Source organism: Octopus bimaculoides, chromosome 19 (genome assembly GCF_046866305.1).
Source record: "Octopus bimaculoides isolate indiv1 chromosome 19, ASM4686630v1, whole genome shotgun sequence".
Lineage (NCBI taxonomy): Eukaryota > Metazoa > Mollusca > Cephalopoda > Octopoda > Octopodidae > Octopus > Octopus bimaculoides.
The window spans coordinates 46359019-46369018 of record NC_142946.1 but is presented as its reverse complement, the minus strand read 5'-3'; the positions used below and the strand labels follow the sequence as shown (position 1 = coordinate 46369018).

The 10000-nt window shown below is 36.2% G+C and overlaps 1 protein-coding gene across 3 annotated transcripts in view; it reads right to left on the bottom strand.

Moving 5' to 3' along the window:
- Window positions 1-122: 122 nt before the first annotated feature.
- The window catches only part of LOC106877733 (E3 ubiquitin-protein ligase RNF13), a 73332-nt gene continuing 63454 nt past the window's right edge, over window positions 123-10000 (bottom strand). For all 3 annotated transcript variants that reach the window (XM_089337544.1, XM_089337543.1, XM_089337542.1), the window contains 3 exons: window positions 8858-8938; window positions 7769-7993; window positions 123-6256 (listed from right to left, as the gene is read on the bottom strand). In XM_089337544.1, the coding sequence (XP_089193670.1) occupies window positions 5949-6256; window positions 7769-7993; window positions 8858-8938 (614 nt within the window). In that variant the 3' untranslated portion in view covers window positions 123-5948. The remainder of the gene's footprint in view (window positions 6257-7768; window positions 7994-8857; window positions 8939-10000) is intronic.

Below are 10000 nucleotides of genomic sequence, written 5' to 3'. Positions count from 1 at the left end.
CAAAACTTTAAAGAATTTTTTTGTTTTTCCCTGCTCTAAATCTTGAAAGAAAACTGTAGTCATAATAATTTTCAATATATTATTTGTAGAATATAACACTGAAGTTAATATAATCTCATTCATTGTTGCAATAACCGCCATAATAATGAATGTCAAAGTTGGTCTCCTTCGTTAACGAATTGTGTAATTCTTCTTTCCTATTTCAGGAAATTTAGGTTTCATGGAAAATTCCTTTGAAAGGGAACTGAACAGAAGAAATAAATATAAATGGAGTTTTCCTAAAGAAAACCATAAAATAAAAATAACAACAACAACAATAATAATAATAATAATAATAATAATGATAATAATTTCAAATTTTGGGACAAGGCTAGCAGTATTTTTAGGGTAAGAGCTAAGCCAATTACATCAGCCCAAGTGCACAACTGGTATTTTAATTTTATCAACTCTGAATTGACAAACAGCAAGGCTGACTTCTGCAGGATTTGAACTCAAAACATTAAAACCCAGAAGAAACACCACAAACCATTTCGTCCAACATCTAATGATTCTCCCAATAATAAAAGCCATAATAATTATTATTACTAATTTTTATATTGTTATTATGATTTCAAAACCCTATCATGGTCGACTTCACTTTTCATCCCTTTGGCATCAATAAAAGTACCAGTAATTACTGGGAGCAATATAATCGACTATTCACTCTCCACCCAAATTTCAAGCATAATACCTACATTAAGAAACATCACCGTTGTTATTAGAGCTCTTACCCCTGCTGGCGACAAAGGGACTCTCACTCAGAGTAAAAGGCAGACTGTATGACGCATGCGTACGAACAGCCATGCTACATGGCAGTGAAACATGGGCTGTAACTGCTGAGGACATACGTAAGCTCGCAAGGAATGAAGCCAGTATGCTCCGTTGGATGTGTAATGTCAATGTGAATACCCGTCAGAGTGTAAGTATCTTGAGAGAAAAGCTGAACATTAGAAGCATCAGTTGTGGTGTGCAAGAGAGATGATTGCGCTGGTATGGACATGTGGTGAGAATGGATGAGGATAGCTGCGTGAAAAAGTGCCACACCCTAACAGTTGAGGGAACCCGTGGAAGAGGTAGGCCCAGGAAGACCTGGGCTGAGGTGGTGAGGCAAGACCTTCGTACATTGGGCCTCACCGAGGCGATGACTACTGACCGAGACCTTTGGAAATGTGCTGTGCGTGAGAAGACCCGGCAAGCCAAGTAAGATCGTTGCCAGTGCCCCTGGACTGGCTTGTGCGGGTGGCACATAAAAGACACCATTTCGAGCGTGGCCGTTTTCGTGCGGGTGACACGTAAAAGCACCCACTACACTCTCTGAGTGGTTGGCATTAGGAAGGGCATCCAGCTGTAGAAACTGCCAAATTAGACTGGAGCCTGGTGTTGCCATCCGGTTTCACCAGTCCTCAGTCAAATCGCCCAACCCATGCTAGCATGGAAAGCGGACGTTAAACGATGATGATGATGATGATGATGATGATTATTACTGAGTGAGAGTACAATGCATGCTATCAAAGTAACACTGGGGTACAAATATATCAATTCCAATACAGCCATCATGATGACCAGACTGATCAGGTGCATGTATCAAAGCCACATGTGTGCAACATGGTGATTTCATATCATGGTATAAACAGTGCCAGAACCTTAAAGATGGGACCTGGCTGGAATTTTCTTCCTGCTCAAAATGTCCCTGAATAAGGGTTGTATAAGGATGATGAACAAAACACCCATGTTTCCAAAAGTGAATTATCCAAACCCCAAAGAATTCCTCTCAACACATGGCTATGATGCTCCCCCACTACTTCTGTTCATGATCAGAGATGCACATATCATGAGCCACCAAGGGACATGCTCAACTGGCTACGGTCAAACAACTGACAAGCAAATCTGTGGTATTAAGCAGAATATTTGCTGTAGCCCATCTTTTATACCAAGACAAAACAACGTACATGATAACACTTCCAATCAATTAAGATCAGAAGCCATGAGAGCCACTGCCTGGTATCATTATTATTTTTGATTCAAGTGACGATATTCTGCCGAATTCTTTGTTGTTAGCCATTAAGCAGTGAGAGCCAGTCAAGTTTAAAACGGTACTCCATCTTCTTCCATCATCATCATCAACATATTTCATCAAAGGTACTCCGCTGATGCAGTTCATGTTAACTGCACATGGTGAAGGAAATAAAGGTGAATAACTTTTTGTGTTTCTTGAACCAAAACCAGGATTTAGCCCCAATTCCAAAAATTAAAATTTTTATATTTTCCTTCATTTTGAAAATATATATATAAAAAAAAAAATCATAAATAAGCATAAAACAATGAATCTCAGTAACAGAATTGGTTTGTTTACCTTGAAAACTATTAACGATAAATGCCCAAGTTTACCTTGCTCATCAACAAAAATCACAGAATAAAAAGATTTTAGAAAATAAATAGAAATGCCAATACTTTCACAATTATTATTATTATTGTTATTTATGTAGCAAATGGAAGGTGGTCTTTGTTTAAAGATAAGCCAAAACACTTTGGCTGAAGTCTTAAGGTATGCCAAATGGGATAAGCTTTATTTTATCAATATAATTATTTAATTTTTAACAGGAATTCCTGAAGTGTTTCAAGATTAAAAATCCAATCTAATTTGCTAATTACTGAAAAGCTAACAAATATATTTGACGAGAGAGGGAGAAATTCCATCGCAGAATAACTGACCTGTCCCATGAAACAAATACAATGTAGAGGTTGAGAAAATAATTATTACAAATAATAATAATAAAAAATTGTTTTTTTTTTAATTTTAAGAACGAAGCCTTTCTGCAGGGAGAGTTGGGTTAATTATCTTGCTCAAGGACACTGTAAAACCTGCAACAGTATATCCAGGGGTGACTTATAAACCAAAAGATGGGTCTGCCCAATCAGTGCACCACTGCTCAAATGTTCATTAATTAAGGAAAAATATCAACTCTTTTCTATTTTTTTTCCCCTCATAACTGCTGTTCTTTTGAAGCAATGGCACATTAAGTGTGGATATCCCATCTAAGAACTGAAACCTAGTTGTGTGTTTTATTCAGAAAGAGCATAACCAACAGACCATGCAAAACCCTTAAAAAAAACAAACAAAAAAAAACAAAACCTTCCAGGAGTCCATGTGTTCAAGAAACGTTTCTTAATATTGGTTTCAAATTCTGGCACAACGCCAGTAATTTTTTTTTTGGTGGGGGGGGGGGGAGTAAGGGGTTTGAGATGATTAAATCAACTCCTGTGCTCAAACTGGTACTTGTTTTATTTTACATCCCAGAAGGATGAAAGGTTAAGTCAACCCCCAGCGACATTTGAACCCGGAACATAAAGTCGGAAGAAATACAGCTGAGCGTTTTTGTCTGGTGAAATAATAAGGATTCCGCCAGCACGCCGCCTTAACATTGGTTTCAGATTTTTGGGTATGAGGTCAGCAATTTCAAAGGAGGAGATAAATCGATCACATCGACCGCCCCCAGTACGCAACTGGTACTTAATTTATCAACCCCGAAAATATGAAAGGCAAAGTCGACCTCGGCAGAATTTGAACTCAGAAAGTAAAGACCGATGACCAAACACTATGCAGGCAGTTACCTCCCTGGAAACCAATTGTCTCATCCATTGGCCACTGGGTGGCGCACGTCATGGTGTTGCATTGTGGGAGAATTAAATCTATAGCTTCTGGACGGCGCAACCAAAGTGATTAGACGTATTTTCTTCCTGCTGCGATTCCAAGTGATGTAACGGCCAAACATAACCACCGCTTACGTATATGATTACGAACGCACAGAAACAACCTTCATCTCTTTCTATACAAATACCGTAATTTGCGTAATTTGTGTATTTGGAGAATGTCTGCCTTCTATGTTTCAGCTTTCTGTGTTAGGAGCAAAAGTTCCTAAAACTACAAGAAACAGCTGTTATTAAGAACCTCAAGAGAACATTACTATTGCAAGAGATCCGTCGATTCTTACATTGCAAAACAGTCAAAATAAAATATAGAAAAAACGTCTGTGGAAACCAAAGGATTGAATGTAATCTATTTTGAAGTTTACTGGTTGCCTTAAGAGAAAGAAATTTGTTAAGTAACAGGGCTAATTACTGAGTTTAGTGTATCCCTCACTAGATGTCACTTGAAAACACAAATGTATATCACAGTCCAAAACAGCTTGTAGTTTTAAACAAAACACAAAGCAATCTATCCAAGCAAGACCAGCAGCCAATCAAATTTAACATCATAGTAAGGCTTCGAAAACTCTGTGAAAGTATCATAAGTTAATTATACAGAACTTGGTAACTGAATTGATTAATCAATTAATCAATTAATTAATGAGTGAGTGAGTGAGTGAATGAATGGTTATTTTTTAGTTGTGGGTGATGAAGGTGCTTAGAAGTGAATTACCAAAAAAAAAAAAAAAAAAAAACAACATTAAATAGAATCTTATCAACACAAACAAACAAACAACAGATACCTTGTTTCAGCCTCTTCTAAGCTTATTTCAGCTGTAATTGGCAATTGAAAATATTTTGCTATTCACACACATACACACACACCCATGTATAGAAATTTTCATTGAAGTCCCAATATTTCAAAACTGTTATAACAAAAAGAATGTTTTATTCAAGAGGGCAACCTATGAAGGAAACCAAATCATAATAACTGGCAGTTTAATGAATAACATGTATCCACAAATTACATATGTGTATATATATATACACATACATGTATTTATACACATGCATAAAGACGAGAGTATCTATGTGTGTGTTTACACACACACATATATATATATATATATATATATATATATATATATACATACACACAAATACACATATATAAATGTTAATGCTGAGGTTGTCAAGATATTAGGTTAGTCATGAAAATACAAGCATTTACTGACGAACGGACACAATGCTTGTAGTACAGTCTACTTTAGATGCCCAGTTATCCCAATAAGTATTTATACATATATATATATATATATACACATATATATATACACACGAACACACACATACAGAATGTGTGTGTGTGTGTAAATATCTTAGGTGCTTGTTCGTAGGAACAAGCCATTATTAATATGGTAAAGAAAGTGCTTAATATTTCAGTGGGTTCTAGATATTTCTTTATTAATAACAAGATTGCAGTTTTATAAAACACGTTCCACCCTTACGGTCGTTTCAAAGCAAGACAAGTCTTGAGAAGGCAATAAGGGCTAAAACAGATTTATAAAATTGTAATCCAGTCATTAATACACACACACACACGCGTGCATGCACGCACGCACACATGTCACTCACACACACACAAAGATATATATATATATATATATATATGTACATGTGTATATAAGCATGTATATACATATGTATAGGTTTGTCAGTAAGTTATTAATATAAATAACTTGTCTCAAAGTTGGAAGACAATTTTTTAAAAATATTCTTCAAGTATTTCACTTTGTAATTCTAGTGGCATCTAAATATAAAAATTGTCATCATTGAGAGAACACCGTCAGTGTCTGAGAGGCCTATCTTGACGGAGGCCTTGTGGCAACCATTACAAGTCTATTTTGTTCGAACCGAGTAAAGAAAGGACGTACAGAACTGTTTTACTTTATACATATTAAAAATTACTCAATGCTATTATAGCACTTTTAATGTCCATTTTGTTTGTATATTTCTGTATGTGTGTCTTCTGTTTTCCTTTATATATATATATATATATATATATACACATACATACATATATATATATGCACATATATGTATATATATATATATATATATATATATATATATATATATATACACACATATATATATATACACACACATATATATATATATTCACTTTCTCTCACTCTCGCACCAAACACAGTTCTTCCTCCTCATACGACATGATTGCTACCCCTGGTGGATTCAGAGGTGATGGACTCTGGCAGGTGAGGGTCCACAGTCAGTACTTCAATGCAGCCGTCTTCTATATCACTTTCAGGAGGAGATGCCACGACGTCTTGCATCATCGTTTCTAGAGGAGTTTTCTTCATTAAAGCAGCAGCAGTAGAATTAGTGGCCCGTGTTGCAACCACGCCATCTTCAGCAGAGATACCACCAACAGCTCCAAGGGATGGCTCAGACAAACTGTTACTCGAAGCTGGTCCATCACTACCCAGTTCAGAATTAATAGATACGGGATCTGATTAAAAACAGAAAACAAAAAATTAACAAAAGAAAATGGATTCACAGCAATAAAATATTCTCCAATTTGTTGCAGATCTTTTCAAAAACTTAACCATTTCGCTGCCATATTTCTATGGAAATACAGTTGTCTTAGTTTCAAGTAATTTTAAAAATAAAGGATTTATTAAGACAACTCTGTCAAAATGATTCTGACATGGCCACGCAATAAGAAGCTTGCTTCCCAACCACATGGTTCCAGGTTCAGTCCCATTGCATGGCACCTTGGGCAAGTGTCTTCTACTATAGCTTTGGGTCAACCAAAGCTCTGTGAGTAGATTGGATAGATGGAAACTGAAAGAAGCCTGTCGTATACGTACGTGTGTGTATTTGTCTCCCACCACTGCTTGACAACCAGTGTTGGTTTGTTTGCTTCCTTACAACGTAGCAGTTCAACAAAAGAGACCAATAGAATAAGTAACAAGCTTAAAAAATAAGTACGGGGGTTTATTTGTTCAGCTAAACCCATCAAGATGGTGCCTCTCCATGGCCACAGTTCAAAAGATTGAAACAAGTAAAATATACGATAGATCTGTCTATCAGAATTTCATACTCATTTATGCTCCAAAGATTAGCTTAATAATGACAAAGTTATTTTAATAAATTCTTCATTATTTTCAAAATTAATTGAAACATAAGTAAATCTTACTAAAATATTAATTTTCCATAACAAAATACAAAGGGAAACAACTGAACATTGTAAAGTATTTTGTTTGCAGCTGCCAGCAGAATTGCCGTAGACAAAATTCTAATTATAATAAATGACAAAATACTTTCACAGAAGTCACCTCAAATTTATTATTAAAATATAAAGAAAAATTATAAAAATGCTTATAAAAATGCTTATTTGTTTACAAAATAAATATAAGATAAAAAAAATTGTCAACTTTTATTATAGTCATTATATTGTTTCTGGTATAAATTAATATTACTAAGAAATATTACCGGTCCCTGGCAAATTGGGGGGAAAAAAAAAATTGTCAGTATGCCACACCAGGTAGTTTGAGAAGCGCTGCCCTAAGCATGATAGTTGTGAGTGTTACTATCATGCAAATGGTGTCTTCCATTTCCACAGGTTGGTCATGGGGGAAATATTTACTTTATCTGGAAACGGGTGAGAATTGGCAAAAAATGCCTCAAAAAATTCCGTCCTAACCACGTGATTATGAAAAAGCTGATGTTAATGATGATGATGATGATGCTGATAACAAAGTCAGGGAAATGTAGATTTTAAATTAAAAAAAAAACATGTAAAAAGCATCCAGTAGATTCTGTAAAGTGGTGGGTGTTAAGGGCATCCAGCCATAGAAACCATACCAGAACAGATGACAGGAGCCTGGTGCAGCCCTCAGCCAAACCGTCCAACCCATGCCAGCATGGAAAATGGATGTTAAATGATGATGATGATGGTATGACAAAATACTACACTGTAAACAACAACAAAATAAATAATAAAATAACAGGGCCAAACCTGAAGATTCTGATCGACTATTCCATCTTGATGTGGAGCCGTGGTTATCACTCTGAGAATGGCCGAGAAGAGGGGTTCGTTCTGTTGGTGCTGGAGAAATTTCATCATCTTCTGAATCTGATTCACTCGCAGAATCTTGGTCTCGAGGAATAACTCGACGTTTGCACACTGGACAGGTCCTTTTGTTCTTGGTGAGCCAAGGGTCAATACATTTGCAATGGTAAGCTACAATGAAATACAAGGTTATGCATTAGAAGAAAATAATAACAACAATAATTTTAACTGATATGTCACACACATTGAGACGAGCATTATTGCTGTGAGAATGATAACCTTCCATATATATATATATATATATATATATATATATATATATATATGACTGAGTAAACAGAATTACAGAAAGCAGGTCACATCTAAATATAATTTGCTATATTTCAGAAGCTGACTGATTGGCAGAGATGAAAGGACATATACATTGAATATGTCACCCCCAAAAGTTTCGACAGGACTCCACCTTACCAAAGCAAGTGTCATATTAAATGTAAAAATGACAAAAAAATAAAGAAAGGAACTGGCAAAAACACACAAAAGATTTGTCTCCCCTGCATTTTCCATTATTATCAGGATTGTTCTTAACAATCACATCACCAAAATCTCAAATCTACCCAATAATACAGGACTAATTCATATCAATGTGAATAAATAAGCATCACATTTGACAGAGAAGTCTGAATGCTAAAGGGTTAATGCTGAGTATATTTGCTTGCTTAATACTCACTATGGTTAATTCTCATGTGGCGGTGCTACGAAAAATGGCCTGTGCAGCGCCACATAAGAGGGCCTGTGACGACAGTGCTACATAAAAGCACACAGCACACTCTGCAAAGTGGTTGGCATCCAGCCATAGAAACCATGCCAAATCAGATTGCAGTCTGGTGCAGCTCCCCAGCTCTGGTCAAACCGTCGAACCCATGCCAGCATGGGCAACGGATGTTAAATGATGATGACGTAATATTAGTAATTTTCCATAACAGAAATAAAGTCAGTCTCAATTAGATTTGTTAAGAAGGTTAAAGGTATACCTACCATGGGCACATGGTAAAACTCTGAGTTTGTCTCCTTCTTCATATTCATCTAAACAGATAGCACAAACATCATAGGATTCACCTGAAAATTAGAAGGAAAGTATAACAGAAAAATAATAAAACTATAATTCTTTGAAATAGTAGGTCTCGAAGCAGATAAAGCTATAAATATATTTGCATGAAAATACTGGGTTAGAAACACTTCCAATAGAAAAATTTTGAAAATAAATCTATTCAAGTTAATGCTGGATATGGCTGCCATGAATCTAAAACTGATGGGACCCAACCATTATATTAACTGCATGTCAGGTAACTGTCTTGTTGATTACTACACCACAAAACACCTGTATTACATCTCCCTCCCGCATGGGCGACTGCTGGTCTTCCACAAAACAACTTTGCCTGGACATGTGCTTCAGAGGGGAACTTTCTCGGTGCAATCCCACAGTCATTTGTGATCGAAGGGGGTCCTTTTACACCTCCGCAAATTCATTACTAATATTTCCACTAAGGCCAGATAAATGTTTAGCAGCATTGCTTCCGACATGGTGTTCAGAGTGATAATTTCCCCGAGGTCAACTTTGCCGTTCATTCTCACAGGATTGATAAATAAGTACTAGTTGTGTACTGGCGGGGGTCAATGTAATCGACTTAGCTGTCCCTCCAAATTGCTGGGCTTCTGCCTATAGTAGAAAGGAATATTTCTACTCTTTCAAAGGCAGCGAGCTGGCAGAATCATCAACATTCAGGACAAAATGCTTAGTGGCGTTTCGTCTCGTTTTTATGTTCTGAGTTCAAATTCCACTGAGGTCAACTTTGCCTTTTATCTTTACGGGGTCAATAAAACAAATACCAGTTAAGCACTGGAGGTCCACAAAATTGACTCTCCTCCCCAAACTTTCTGGCCCAGTGCCAAAAGTTTGGAAATAATATTTCTACTATTTCAATTATTTTATCTCCTTAAAGTAATTAAACCATCAGTCGCTAATCAATAGCAGGACAGATTACTTAACTTAATGTCCGACACAAACAGATGTCCAACCATAGAAAAATAACAGTACCTGTTTTTCAAGGCAGTGCTCCAGCATGGCCACAGTTTAATGACAGAAACAGGTGATAGATAAAAAGATAAAAGATATCCTGC